General features: G+C 41.2%; 1 protein-coding gene across 1 annotated transcript in view; it reads right to left on the bottom strand.

Moving 5' to 3' along the window:
- The window catches only part of MTMR12 (myotubularin related protein 12), a 57,036-nt gene that overhangs the window by 12,391 nt on the left and 28,608 nt on the right, over positions 1-16,037 (bottom strand). The window contains exons 9-11 of the mRNA XM_090037901.1: positions 15,665-15,768; positions 12,700-12,824; positions 2,058-2,136 (exon numbers count right to left, since the gene is read on the bottom strand). Coding sequence (XP_089894027.1) covers positions 2,058-2,136; positions 12,700-12,824; positions 15,665-15,768 — 308 coding nt within the window. The remainder of the gene's footprint in view (positions 1-2,057; positions 2,137-12,699; positions 12,825-15,664; positions 15,769-16,037) is intronic.

The raw sequence follows: 16,037 nt of genomic DNA on the forward strand, positions 1-16,037 counted from the left end.
TGTTCCGATCCGATATCGGACCAATGTATTGGTGCACCTCTAAAATTAACTTGAAAAACTACTTTGTAAATTTACTGTTAGGGAGGCAGAAAACCTTAAAATTTGAATTTCATACTGTGCCTTGAATAATTTATAAGTTGGGTTTTTTCCCTTTAAATACAAAATGTAAATTAATTTTAAGGCTTTCAAATTTTAACTTTAGTCTGATGTTTACTGACATTGACAGAATGACAAGGACACTTCAAGTGCACAATGATTTGGAGACCATATTTACTCAAATATAAGACCAGGTTCTCTCCACCCCCCCCCCTTCAACATTGGGGGGGGGCAAAGGGAGGGAGCCATCTTGGATCAGAGAATAGGCCATTAGGGGTAGGGGTACAGGGAACAGGCAGCTGCTTTAGCTCCAACTCCAGCCCCAAACTGGGTTTGGGGTTAGAGCTGCAGCTGCTGCCCATCCCCACCCCACCCTACCCACCTCAGTCTCTGCTGCTTACCCTCCATCACAGGGCAGGAGCTACAGCTGCTGCAACCACTGCCACATGGTAAGAGTCACTATGTGTTCCAAGCCAGAGTAGGGCTGGAGCCAGAGCTGCAAGACAGGGTAAGTGGTGGCACAGTGGACAAGTAGTGGCCAGGGTGGAGGGGGAAGAAGGGGGTGCAGGCAGCAAGGGGTAGGCTACTTGAATCCTCCACTGCAGCAAGAAGTGGGGATGAATTAAAAAAAGGAGAGGTTGGAAGAGGGAAAACAACTCTCCAATAATTATATATGGAAAAATTATATCAAAATTTTCCATATATAGAGTCCAGAGGTAGATTTGGAGGAGGTGCAGTTGTACCCTCCCTTTGGTTCAATTCCTGCTCTAACCAATAACCTTAAAATGAACTGCCTGGAAGAGGCAGCAGCACTTCTATTCAGACAGCACTGTGGGAGTCAACTGACTTAACAGCTCTTTGTAGTCCAATTCCTGCTAATTGCTTCACTCCATTCTCCTTTGTAACAAGTGTTGATTATATCCTGGATGTTCCACTATTCCACTTTCTTCTGTGATTCTGCTGTCTGTATCCCATTCCTAGTAATGTCCTTCATAGCCCTGCAGGCTATTTTCAACTCCAGCTAGAACCTCAACTCAACAATGGTAATGTTAACTCGGGTGAACGTTAACTCCGGTGTTGAAGTGGCTGACAGTTAAGTATTGGATGCATTGTCACAACCCTCACAACTTAGTGTCTTACAGATCTGAATAAGAAATGTACATTTAACTGAAATGACTACAGGATTAATGAAATTGTACATTCACTATTTTGCCTAGTTTGTTGTATTTTTTAACCTTAATACATTATCCAGCAGCTTAGTTGAACACTTATTTCTTCTTTGATATTAGATTAAACAATATAGCACTAGGCCCCTAGCAAATGACAGCATCTAGGGGTTTTTTTTGTTTGTTTGTTTTTTAACTGGAGAAAAATGTTGTTATAGGATGATAAATCACACGATCTGCACTACCCTTTTCAAAATCCTAGACCTCTCGATGATAGATTGATTCAAATTATTAGGGAAGGCAGGCAGATCTTGCATCCGAGTACATATGGTATTTGTTACTCTGAGGCATTCATAAGATAGAGGTGCATCGGATGAAGCACAGGGTATAACTCTACCCTCCCCAATCTCCATGTTTCTTTATTATAGAAGAATCATCTATAGCAAGGGAAAAAAACCAACAAAACTTCTCTGTTGTTTGTTTAATACCATGGCCCCTCTCTTTACCCTCCCATACTATTTGGTTTTTGGTTGGTTGGGTTTTTTTGCAGTGTGCTGTTTATCCAGTATGGAACATAGAAGGTGAACTCTTAAGTTTTCTGATAACATTTCATCATGAAAACATACATGTAGGTCAAACTCCCTCTACATATCCCAGACTCCTGAAACAGCATTTTAACTGAAATATTAAGAAGTCCTTTTCATGTGAAAAGTTTCAGCTGTTTAAAACTGGTTATCCACAGCTAGAAAACAGAGACAGATTTAGCAAAGATGGAGTCCAAATATTTTAACAAACCTAATTATTTCTAGCCAGTTTGTGCTCTCCAGTAATGAAAACCACTTTACATCCGTGTCCCAGAAGTGTATGCTGTTATCTGTAAAAACAGAAAATTAGGTTGTGTGTATGAACCACTGTTCTCAATAATACGATATCATATCAGATTAAGTCTTCAGCTAAGATGGATATCAGCCACGCAACAAATTACATTCAAGTTAAGTTTATTCTTTTAAAAAAAAGAAATGCAAAATACACCACACACGTTAGGCACGATTCTATCAAACTTAAAAAAAAAAAAAAAAAAAAATGAAATCGCCCTTTTTGAACCTGGCTGCTCTCTCTACCACAGGGGCAGGCAATTATTTTGGGCAGAGAATCGCTTATTCAGTTTTGGCAAGCCATCAAGGGCTGCATGGCAGGCAGCCAGGAGCAGATAAATACTAATTTTCTAAATTTTTAGGGGCTCATGGGCCAGATAGAATGGCCTGGCAGGCCACATCTGGCCCATGGGCTGCATTTTGCCCACACCTGCTACCACCTCCTCTGGCAATGAATTCTACAAAGTTAACTACGCATTGCGTAAAGCAGCAAGCAAAAAAACTAAATAAACTTCTAAATATCAATTTTAGAATACAGTATACAACCTACTGGAGCCCTACCTACCATTTTAGAATTAACTAGTTAAATTGCAGCAACAGGGAGAAAAATGCTGAACAAAAGCAAAAGATGGACAAGTAGGATACAACTGGCAAGGGGAATAAAGCACATGCAGTATGTTAAAGGACTTTAATTCTTACTTTAAGTTCAGGTTAAAAAAAGGCAAGCAAGCAACTTTGTCCAGTGTATCAAACATCAGGATCCGCAGCTCATTTCCATCAGACATACAGCCAACTAGTTGGTACTAGTTTGCTGAAGGTTTAGAGTACTTGTAGATATCAATATAAAACAGGAGATCACCACCTCCACTGTAGAATAGTGGACCACAGGCCTTGTGCCAGGTCCAGTTGTCAACTCAGAATCAGAATGAAACAAGGAACAGCAAACCTCTCTCAAACTAAGCCTTTTTTATCCTGTCTTGCCTCTTCCTGTAAAGACTCTGCTCTTTTGACACCTCTTAAGTGATACTTCCTGTCATTTAAATGTTCCCTTCCCATCATTTTTGGCTTTCCCTCCTCACTCCCCCACTCCCACCAGCATCAGTCTTTTCTCCAGTACTCTACTGATGTTACTGTCCTGCTTTGCCCCTGGTTCCCAAGCCCCAGTGAAGCTTTATGCTGCAGAATGCTATCCTTTGACCTGTCTTTATGCTTGCAAACAAAGGATTTTTTTTCCAACTAGCTAGTTGGTTTAATAAAAGATATTGCCTCCCCAAGAGTTCTGATGGTTTGACTTGCGACATTTTTACCTGACCTTTCCCCTATTAATTGAAATCTGCAGTTTCATATGAGTGAAGAACAGACCCCCTCTTCAGCAGGGCTGAGATATACCCATGTATCCTCCTCTCTGCAGCCTCTGTAAAATATCACTGCCAAAAGCCAAACAAGCAAGGGAGCACATCTGTTCTCTCTCTCTCCGAGTTCACCGCTGAAATGCTCTACCTTCTAGCACCCACTGGTTCTCCTGCAGAGTTTAGTCAGTGGGCTGGAGTGTACAAAGAGCAGACTTATCAACAGAAGACTAATACTTTTAGCGCAGCCTGTGTGCAATACAAAAACAGTAGAGCAGATTAAACACAAGAACCAGATAGCTTACTATTTCTAATAGGCAAGGAATTTTCCAAGAGCACCCTCTGAACCACAGTTAAGGGACAGGGAAGTCTGCTATCTGCAAAACTTTTCTCTGTAAAAGAATGGGCTGCATACAGGAGCCGTTCCCAGGAATTTGCTTTGCAAAGTGAATAAAACTCTTCCTGTTCGTTAAAGGAACTTTACGGGCCTCCTTTCTACAGGTACAGATCAGGCCACAGTGAATCAAAGAAAGCAACTGGAAATGTAATTTGACATTGCTTTGACTGCTCAAATACAGACAAGTTTCAGGACTAGAAAGCTGTACTAGCTGCTGGTCTCCCTGCAAAAGAAAATTGCGTTTATGCCTTATTACCTCAAAGAAAAGTGAAAGTCCTTTCCTGGCTCCTACAGAGTACACTTTCACACAATATATTCAGGATTGTCTAATCTTACCTTTTAGAGATACCTAAAGAACCAAACCAGTCACACAGCTGGGGAAGGGGAAATTTTTAACTTGCTTAAAACCTGTTAACTCTTTAACCTGCTCAGCAACTTCTAGAGAGTTGCGCACATATTTGCTTGGTTTGGCCACCAGACCAAAAATACAAATTTGATTCATGTCAAACAAGTAGCTTTAATTGCTTGAAAATGAAGCAAAACATCAGGTTCAATTCACAAATGTGAAAAGCGTGCATCCCTTCCCTACTTTACACTTCAATGACTTTGTGACTTGAACATTCAGTGATAAATATGGGAGAGCTGGTTTTAAATCCCTATGCTGCCTAACAGAGCAGGGATCTGAAAGGCACCCAATTCTTAGAGCAAAACCTGGTTGCCAGAAGGGCGAAACACCACTGCTAATTCCAGTTTTCTAAATGGTATTTGGAATACCTTTGTTTGGCTGAAACTATAAGCTTAATCCAAGTCAAACTAGTGACCTGTTTTGCAAAAAGAAGAACAAGGTTTTTTGGCAAATGATCTATCCAAAGATTCTCAGTCCTCCTTGTATGGAGCTTTTCACCAAATGAATGCCTTGCATTTCTACGAGGTCTGTCAGTCAGCAGTCCAGCCCATGTTGTAGGGGCATGTGGAACTCAATACATTCAGCACGCTTAAGTAACAAACTGAACTTTGTTACTGCAACTAACAGAAGGGCAGAATTAAAGATTTAAGCTGATTTTGTCCTATATAGAGAGTTTCTTTTTCATATATTTATAGATTTAGAGATTTTACATAATAGGCAATATTCTAGCTTTTCAAGTTTCATTTAAGGAAATAACTGCTTCCTTGGGTGCTAATCTCCTTCCATTGAAAGAACTGAGTATTAAGAAATCTAGATTTCTCTCTTTCAGTTTGGATCTGAATTGTAAGCAGCAGCATGAATTTAGCTGGGTATTTAGGATAAGTTTTAATGAAGAGTTTAGAACAAAAAAGCCATGTATAATACCACAGACAAATAAGAGATCAAAATAAAGTTTAAAAAAAATACCAAAAGATAAGAGCTCTAAACCACAAGAAACCTAAAGCCTAGCAATTTTTGGAACAGCACCACCATTTTAAATACTTACGTGGTTCTTTTTAAAATTGCTGTTGCGCAGCTATAGCGTTGTATGAATGTGCTATAACTTAAGTAAATTTCAAAAAAACCTTCAAATTCAAATTCATGCCCAGTAGATACCTCTGCTGTTGTTTTGTTTTTTTAAATCTATACTGTGGTAAACATGTTCCTGAAGTGGAGCAAAGCGACCACCACCCATCCACTCAGACTCGAGTAAAGAACAACAGTGGTAAGGATAAGAAGCTACCAAGAGGCAGACAACCCGTTAGGCAGCTGGCTACCTGATGGCTCTCACTGAGACGAGACTGCTAGACAAGACGGGAAAACAGGATTAAGAGGATCTGCAGAACCAACCAACTAGGACACTATAAAATAGCTAAGTGGCTTATTTCGGGGGGTTTTATTAATTTAAAAGCAATTTATTTTAGTCATTACAATTTCAGATTGTTTCCTATTAAAGGAAGCTTCCTATTTAAAATACTCCTCTACTCTACTAGAGAGTCTAGAGCTTCATTACAGTTTACTGAGAGACCATTCTAACATTTCTAAGCAAAGACTCCATGATACATTTGCTACTTCCTAATTTGAGCAAGAGTCAAACTGAAATCCCATCACCAGGCTATACTCCATCAGACGTGGAAGTCCCAGATTCCACCCCCGCCCCAAACAGTATAATGCATCACTTTGGGTAGGTCTCTACCACACCTAGCCCACATAATACACATCTGGGTCTCATCCAGGCTAGTTCACCTTGGGTGTGAACAGCCACACTGCAAAACCTGGCTGGAGTCTACAAATTAACTGGTGCTCTGTTTCCTCCACTCCTCTTCCCTCACCGTAACACCCAGCAGCAATGGGGGAAAGACTGGCTATAATTCCTGGGAGTATAATCCCATGTTTTTTTGCACTGCTCTACAATTCTCTCTCAGCAAGTTTTAGGAGAATATTTGTCCATTTGGATATGTAAAAATTGCAGGAAAGCAGCGAAAGACCAGCACTATCTATGATTCAACATGCATATTTATTAAGAAATGGGTAGATTACCAGTTTGAGCCAAAGTAGAAACTGGCTCTAATCCATACCCTTCCAGCCACGCCTGGTATCCACATTTAAACCACCACTTACTTGGATAGGTTTAACATATAAAATCTGGCAGGGTGGGGCAACATCTCTTGGTAAAACCCAATATACCTCTGCAGTGAAAACATACCTAATAAGTTTGAAAATCTTACCTTCAGGAGCCAATGTTTACCCTGCATATATAAAATGCACAGCAACTTTATTACTGTATTAAAAGGTAAAGGTTTTCACTGGGAATAGCTGTCTTGAAGTGAAAGATTTTCAAGCAGGAGCGAGGGAAGGAGGGGAGCAGTTAAGCCCTGGTGCTGCCAATGTTTAGAAAATGTAAATGTATCCTCATGAACAGGTCTCACTGAAGAAGTCAATGGCCAATGGCACCTCATGAGCTTAGAGGCCGACAAAACTAGGGCTTTAAAATGTTCAATATTTTGTTTAAATGTACAACCTGCTGGATGCAAAGACACTAATCAACAGCAGTATTTGAAAAGTATTCAGGTCAAGTTGTAACAGTGTAACTAGCCAACTCTTTGCTAATTCTCTGCTTAATTTAAAACTATTTCTGAACACAAGTAAAACTGCTCTTATTTGGTTGCAGTAGACAAATCAGATTATAACAAACAGTTCTCCAACCCATTTAAGAGTCTCACCTTCACCACAGTTGAATTCAAGTTGTATTGCCTCTAGCCGCAGGCACACATGACATTACACAAAACCCGTTCACCATTTTATACATATTTAAGTTAAAATTTATTTATCTGGCCTGTTGCAGATGCAAATTATAGTACAACTGGTCAGCTGATCTGTTACTGGGTTTACATGCACTACACACAGCCTGAGTACTCAAAATTTTAGTCCAACCTTCCCCTATCTTCCAATCATTCTCCTGTAAAACCCTTCTGCCTAGGCTTGCATTCGGAACTTGCATGCAATTGTCCAGTTGGATATACAGGCTAGAGCTTTCATTTTAAGGCTGGCTTCAACTTCCCTAGATTGAGTAAGGATGCAAACAAGTTTCAAGTACCATCTCTCAGTTTTGATGGGCCTTCAGTACCTCTACACAGTTCTCTGAGCCTATATTTTCCAACTTACCACTTTCTACTCTCCCGATGCAAACCAAAGTATATCTGCCAATTTTGTTTACTTGGCATTTAACCTTTAAGTCCAAAAGGACTGCTCCATTTCTGTGATACTTAACTCATCTCAAACAGTCAAAATGCCATCCTGATAGAGAATGACCTCAGGGCTCTTTAGCCCCTAGTTTAAATAGTCCAGGAACTATAACTTGTGAAAGATACAAAATCTGCACTGAGATGAAGGAGAACTGAAATACTGGGGATCAAGTGGATGAACATCAAGTACACTGCAACTTTAAGAAATGCTTGATTCCAAAGACAAAGACGACTGCAATGCCAAGTCATGCAACTATCCATCCTTTGTATGAGGAGTCTGCCCTCATGGTCATCACTGTCCTAAGTACAGGGCCACTGTCCTGGCTGGCAAGCTTCTGAGCAGGGACAATGATTTTGACTTGGGACAGGAGCAGGACGGCAGTAGAGAGGACCCCAATATTATAGACAGAGGGAGAGGCGACAAGCCAAAAGCTAAGTGGCCCAAGCTGTGATTTCAGCCATTCTTTGGAGGAACACAGGAAAGCAGTGCCAGAAGGGACCATGTCATCTAGTTCAGCATCTACTCAAGGCAGGATCACTCCCAACTAAAATATTCCAGCCACATGTCCCTGTCCAAACTGCTCTTGAAAGTTTCCAAGGATGAAGATCCCACCGTTTCTCTAGGTAGCCTGCTTCAATCTTCCACTATCCTCATAATCTGAAAGTTCCTTTTAACCTCCAGTTTAAGATTTCCCTGCTGCCCCTTGAGGCCATTGCTCCTAGTGCGGTCCCCTATGGTCAAAGAGAAAAACCCATCTTTCACCCTCTATGCCACACAGCAACCACAGCAAAATAAGCTGGCAGTCCTTCTCTTTCCTATGGGAGAAAGTGCAGAAGAAAAATCTTTCCTGTGATAGGGGACGAGATGACGAATTTCTTATTGAGAGTACTGGACAAAACATAATAGCTTTTACTTCAGCCAATACCTTTCTCTGGCTTATTTTCTCCAGCACCCCCAACCTTGTATAATACAATACGAAATCTAGACAGAAAGAATTATGAACATGCTTGTGATTCACATTAGTAGTTTGAGCTGATTGCCCGGATTTTAAGCTCCAGTAAAGTTATTGGTGCAAGTCCCTACTGCTCAATTCATAAAACACTATCCAGGAGAGGGACAAAGATGAGCACGGGAACCACCTGTTAACAAGCCTCTGTATCTTGTAGTATTTACCTTAATTTTTCCTACTCCCAACTACTGATGCTTGAGAATTTTTCAGAAAAGGAGAAATTTAAAAGTGCCAAAGATATTCCAGGGTAGGACAAACAGTTACCCCTATAGCTTTCAAGGTCTCAATATTCCTTGATATGTTCCTCAAATTCCAGACAACAAAAATAAGTTCTTATGTATAATCATGTATTTCCATTAGAAGAGTGGCTTTTTAGATTAATATGACTGGAAAAGATTAATACCCTCTACTACAGGCTAATTTTTTTTTAATTGATGCAGGTAATAGGTCAGCTCCCTCACCAACCTGCTCCTTTGTTTTAATGGTAAGAATTTTGAACTCAATCTATATTGCATCGGTAGGCTGACAGCTTGATTACTAGCAGCTTCTGCACACGCCAGTGTGTAGAGATGAAAAGTGCATCTGTTACACTGCCATGGACAGCATGTAAAATCAGCAGGGATCTGCATTTTCCATTTCCCCTGGGAAAAAAATGGAGTAAACCGCAGATTTTAGCTTTTAGCACAGGAAAATGCAGACTTCTCATTTTATCAGAGAAACCCATGGATTTTTCAGTTCTCCCACAAATGTTTTGCTGCCTGGCCGAGTTCCATCACAGGAAATATCAGCGCAGAACCTAAGTGCTCCCTCCAGAATATCAGTGTGCATTTAGGACATCAAGGGACCTGGCATGATCTTCTCTACTCACCAGCTGCAGAAACAATACCAGGAACAAACCCCTCTGCATGGCCCTCTTTGACCCCACAAAAGCTTTCAACTGTTAACTGAGAAGCACTGTGGAGGATCCTTCTGAGGTATGGATACCCATCAAAATTCATCACCGTTCTTCATCCGCTCTATGACAGTATGCGAGTGGTGGTTTTCAGTAACAAATCTATCACAAGTCCCTTTGAGGTCAAGAGGGTAGTTAAGCAAGGCTGCAACAGTCTTGATATTCCTTACCGCAATACTATATCTGACCATCAACAAGCTTCTAGTCAGAATGAAGTTAAACTACCAAATGGACAGTAAGCCATTTAAATCTCAGTTGACTCAGAGACAGAACTCAGACCCTGACCTCAACCACTGACCTCCAGTATGCTGATAATGATGTAGTCTGTGCTCACTCAGAAGCAGACCTTCAGGAAATCACTGACATCTTTGCTGAGGCATACAAGAAAATGCAACTCATGCTTAACATTCAGAAGACTAAGGTCCATCATCAAGCTCTTAACGAGCAGTCCCCAAGTCAGTTTCACAGTTTCTAGGGTTGGAAGGGACCTGAACAGATCATCAAGGCCGACCCCCTGCCCTGGGCAGGAATGAGTGCTGGGAACATAATACCCCAGCCAGATATCTATCCAACCTCCTCTTGAAGATCCCCAAGGTAGGGGAGAGCACCACCTCCCTTGGGAACCCATTCCAGAGCCTGGCAGCCCTAACGGTAAAGTAATACCTCCTAATATCAAGCCAGAACCTACTCTCAATCAATCTGTGGCCATTATTCCTTGTTATCCCAGGTGGTGCCTGGGGGAACAGAGCCTCACCTATTTTCTGCTGGTCCCCCCTGGTGAGTTTATAGACAGCCACCAGATCCCCTCTGTTTTCTCTTCTGGAGGCTGAAGATCCAGGCCCTTTAGCCTCTCTTTGTAGGGCCTGGCCTGCTGCCCCGACCATGCGAGTGGCCCTCCTCTGGACCCTCTCAAGGCACGCCACATCTCTCTTGAAGTGCGGCGCCCACAACTGGATGCAGTACTCCAACTGTGGCCTGACCAGCGCTGTGATGTGAGCTAATACAAAGAACACAGTGTGCTCCAGCATTGCCTATAACTTCCCTACAGCATACTGGATGGGAAATGGGAGACATCATTACTGCCCCAGTTGAGACATTACACACCATAATAATCTATCCTAAAAGAAGGCCTTTAATAGTCTCTGTTATAATAGCAAACTATTCTGTCTATTGCATCGTGGATGCATGACAAGGTGCAGTTAGCCTTACTGACCGCTTCCTCGCATTGGCAGCTCACATCCGTCTTGGAGTCAACAATGACTCTAAGATCCCTTTCAGCCACTGTGTTGTTGAGAAGGGTGTTCCCCAGCCTATAGGTATATTGCTGGTTCCTTCTCCCTAGATGCAGCACCTTGCACTTGCCTGCATTGAATTCCATTCTATTCTCATCCGCCCACTCCTGTAACCTGTCTAGATCTAGCTGGATGCTGTCCCTCCCCTCCAGCATGCCCACTTCTCCCCACATCTTTGTGTCATCAGCAAATTTGGAAAGCATGAATTTTCCATGCCCACCTTTAAGTCACTGATAAAGATGTTGAATAGCACAGGCCCAAGGAACGAGCCCTAGGGGACTCCATTGCCCGCATCCCTCCAGGTCAAAAATGACCCGTCCATCCCGTTCTCTGGGAAAGACCATTGAGCCAATTTGCCACCCATCTGACTGTGTAGGCATCAATTCCCAGGCAATACCACAGGAAATCACGGCAGATGTGTTTTTTTGCAGCTATCATAGAAACTGTTGTTTTTCACGGTTTTTATGAAAACAGAGAGAGTGCGATTTAAGTATGTCCCAAGTTACAGTAGTTTCATGAGTCTAGAACGGTAGCACGGATACCCTGTAGATGCCCAGAAGGACGTATACAGCTTTGAAGCACACAGCAAAAGAAATTACTGAAGTTAAAGTTCTGCTAAGAATCTGCAAGTCTTATAGCCTAACTTGGGTACCTGCTGTTCTGCAGTGACACTGCTGCAGAGTAGATGCACGCCAAATCTGTCTGCAAGCATGGAGCATGCAACAGAGACCAGATCTGGGATAAATTAACATATATGCTCTTCATCAGCAACAGCTGCACACATGTTAAACACAATGAATAAATGCTAGCACAATAACCCACATGAACTCTGCAGTGAAGCCAGCCTAGAATACTGGAATTCTCATTCAAAGATGTAGAGTCAAATTAACCATTATGTTTTGAATATAAGTCATCAACAGAACGCAGTCAGACCAACCTGCATTTAGAAAAGTCTCTTATCAGTTGAGTTATACTGGTATTGTCCAATATCCTGTAAAACCTCAAAATAGCCAGGGTTTATAAAAGCCTTAGAGCAAAACACACCAAGTTTAGAAAACTATAGGTTGAAACCATAAAAACAGCAACTGCCCAATAAATTAATGTTAAAAGAAAGTTAATAAAGATAAAATGTCCTCACTGCCTTGCAGCCCACCCAGGAGGGAAAGGTGCCAGCTGGTGGGGCAGTACAAAAGGCAGCCAGCAACCAAGATGGCAGCTGTCCCCTTGTGCTGCCTCTCCCCAGGGACTCTCCACCAATCAGCAGCAAGGAGCAGGGCTACCAGGAAATGCCCATGAGAAAAGAAATTGGCTATTTGTATGGTGAACAAGCCACAAAAATTCCTTTGTCTGGCCACAAATTAAGTAGATCCCTAACTATGGGAGGTTAGCCAACAGAATAGCTTTGTTCCCTTGCAGCCAACAGAACTTCTACGTACAACAGCTTTGTAGTCTAGCTTGTCATAACTACCTTTCTACAACATCACCTAGAAACCTAAATCTGCAAAGTATCTACACCCCTGTGAAACAGATGAGTGTTTATCAATTAGCCACTTTGGAAGCTGCTCTGATGCAAATGATCTGGCTTCAACTATACAAGCGGCTGGTCAGACAGTTAAATTAAAAACTGCAGGCTTTCAGTACGATACTAGTCAAGTATACAGATCTCACCTAATCTACAGGCACATCATTTATCATCTACTTAGAGTTCTTTATCTGTTGAAAAGAAGAAGTAACCACTTAGGTCTATATCCAAGATCTAAGAACTATTAGCAATATAACTATCTGAATGCAGCATTCACAAGTCTATAGTAGGTATCAATTCTTATCCTAGTTCTTCCTCTTCCTATTAAAGTCTAAATTTTAAGAACTTACCTATCAAAAACAATTGTTTAAATCTAGTATATGCAGTTTGGATATCTTGCAGAGAGGGAAGGCTGCTTGAAAGGTCATCCATTTTCAAGACTTCATAAGGAGGTGCATGAATTGTCTTATAGATTCTGGATAAATCAAATGATAAAGAGAATTAAGCCTTCTAGGTTGGAGAAGAAAACATGGACAATTATTACTGAAAGTAGCAAGGTTCATTACCCATCCCAAATATAAGTGCGCACAGGTATTCTAGAATACAAGACATCCATCATATGAATGGGCTTGTCTAAAATTTAAAAGTTTTGTTGCCCTAAATATATAAGGATGGTAAAAACAGTCCTTGTGTAGATATACTGTACTGGCATAGAAATCCTTTACAAGCTGTTTTGCAAAACTTGTGGAACTTTTAAGCTACGAATACTGCATCTTCATGGGTATGTTATGCTATGTTACACCAAATTAATGAATTCATGTCAAAATATGAACCCTGAGGGTGGTGGGTATTCCCATCTCCTTGCAAAACACTTCAAGTACCAAAAGACAATGCAGAGCTGACCGTTTTAGAGTCTGCTTGACTCCCTGATTTTTGATTAGGCTGAAGGGACACAAGAGAATAAAGTACATTTGCTGATGTTAAAAGACATTCCTGAAGGGAAAGAAAAGAATCTGAGTTGAAATGAACCTAAACACCAGAGGCCATCTGGAGTTAGGAAGTAGTACTCGTGCACATAGACCTTGTTTTGCTGGAAAAAAAAACAACTCGCTTCTCAGGCTGTGCTTTACAGTTAAGTTAACTAATAAGTTTTTTAAAGCCATTTTTCAATCACACTTCAAAGGGAAGACTTGCAGGCATTTAATTGTCAAGTCTTATTAGTACTCTGTAGCCAAAGGACATGACCCAAGAGGAACAAAGTCACATGAACCAGGAACAGACTTCCCATGGAGGTGGTGCAGTCCCCAACCTTGGAAGCCTTCAAGAGGAGACTGGACAGACACCTTGCTAGGATCATTTGATCTCAGTGCTCCTGCCCAGAGCAGGGGGGTTAAACTTGATGATCTTTCAAGGTCCCTTCCAGCCCTTAATTTCTATGATTCTATGACTAGTCCAGAAACAGGCAAAATTGAAGCCTAATGAGAAGTGTGCTCAGACCAGAAGAGACAGAGGGCCAAGCAGACTTATAACAAGTTTCATTTCCTGAACAAGAACAAACCACACTACTTTTCATCATATAGCTGTCTCCATAAAGGCTTTACCAGCATATTGATGTTGATGAGATTTGCATCATTTAAAAAGAGTTTAATTGTAGATGTTAAAGCTATACTAATTAACAAACTTAAGATATGTTAACAAAAACAGTCATGCATGTTTAAAAAAAAAAAAAAATAGCTGGTAGTGGTTAACCACTCGGTAAAACCTAATAATACAGACAAGATCAAATGACTTTTGTGATGGTTGAAATATATGCCTCAATGTTGCAACTGATACTTTGTTGCTGATACCTGCTATTTTGTGGAACACAAATAGTGTCTTAAAAATGTGCAATTAATTATCGAAGTTTAGGTAATATTCTGAGCATATCTACATATGTAATTAGCACACAAATCAACTCTGACACTTATTGCTCTGGAGTTTTTTGCTCCTGGACATGCTGTTTGAACATGTGCCCAGAAGCAATCAGCTCTGGAGATGATTCATGTGCAGCACACGAAGCCTAGTTGGAGCAGCCCTGGTCAGCAGAGGATTCCAGGGGTCAGCTTGCCAACCTGAGACTGCTCCAACCAGACTCAGGGTGCTGCAGAGGGGCTGGCCGAGGCATGAAGTTACTTCAGTATGGGGCTGCCTACTGACTAGCCCCATACATTTACATGTGCGCTGCTACACATGGAGAAAACCAAACACTGCAGCAGGGTAGTACTAGTAAGTACAAGTACTACCCTGCTGCAGAGTTTATTAGTTTCCTGCACTCTAATAGGGGTGCATGTGTGGGAGCCAAGGCATTTACTGCAGAGCTAATTAGTCAATTCTGTAGTAAAAGTCTCACATAAATGCGCTCTCCCTCACCCAAGAAATTTAGGAGTGTGGGGGAATACAGGGAAGCTTTCTCTGTTCCTAAATTAGTGATCTTGCAGGTCTTTTTAGGCTGACTAGGAAAACCCTTTTGTTTATCTTTCCACCTATATGAACCAAGCTACCATTCAGAAATGTGGTTCAGAGAATCTTTTTTCCTTTCAGATGCAGTGGGAAACAAATAACCATAGAGCCATGAATCTACTGCCAAAAGGAAAGCTGGGCTCATAAAACTCATTTCCCACCCAAGTTTTCCTTCCCCAACCCAATATCTTTTAGGTTTTAAAACAAACCAACAAAAAAACCCCACATATCTTCCCTCCCTTCCCCCATTAAATGGGGGTTTTTGCTTTTGAACTTAATTTTTGCATGAACTAGTGAATGAGGGCATCTCCCTCTGCTACTTTAGCTCACTGGGATTAGAAAATACTGGTTTCTCCAGAAACCAGCTGCTATTAGTTCTCAGCTGGTTAAATAACAACCTTGATTGGAAATCCTTGAACAGCTGACATGGACTTTTAATAAAAAATTAAAAAATAAATAAAAAGGAGAGCAGTATGAGAAAATTCACTTGCCTGGAAAAGAATGAAACTTGACTGGAGAAACTGAGAAGCAGAGGTGTAAGCTAGTTACAACTACAGCCTATAACTAAGCTTAGGGCAACCCCTTTTCCCCACCTATCCCCAGTTTGCATAAGCTTATTCTGATGAGGACTCATATCTATGGGACAAAGTGCCTTGCCGTGATGAAGCCAAAAAGGCTAGACTGGCTAATGCTTTGTTTCGAGTTTTCTGGTGGGTGGAGCCAATGTGGAAAGCTGTGTAAACAAGGATAGCATAACAGTATGGACCTTACTTCTCTCCTAAGCAAAATGATGCAGACAGAAGAGCTATTACTGACCCATCCAAGAGTTTGGGCATTTGTAAAGCGCTGTCATCCTGTTCTTTGGGAAATGCAGACATTTTGAGAAGGGCAGCACCGTTATGGCAAGACCAACACCAAATCTGCAGAAGAAACGTGTAATAAATGTTACTTGATTAGTTGTTTTGTACAGATACTTGTGCAAAATGACTAAACATTGAACTATATGAAACATCTCCCTACCCTATGTTGTATACAAATTTTGATCTATTTAATGAACAGGGATCCTGGTTTTCCAATAAAAAAAAAAATTGAAAATTCTGATAAAAATCCCGAAGTCCACGATTAAAATGAAAGGACGCCACAGCCCCCCGCTGGTGTCCCTCACTCCCTCTTCACAGGCCCTACTCAT

This window comes from Crocodylus siamensis, chromosome 3, assembly GCF_052110815.1.
Source record: "Crocodylus siamensis isolate JL-2025a chromosome 3, ASM5211081v1, whole genome shotgun sequence".
Classification (NCBI taxonomy): domain Eukaryota; kingdom Metazoa; phylum Chordata; order Crocodylia; family Crocodylidae; genus Crocodylus; species Crocodylus siamensis.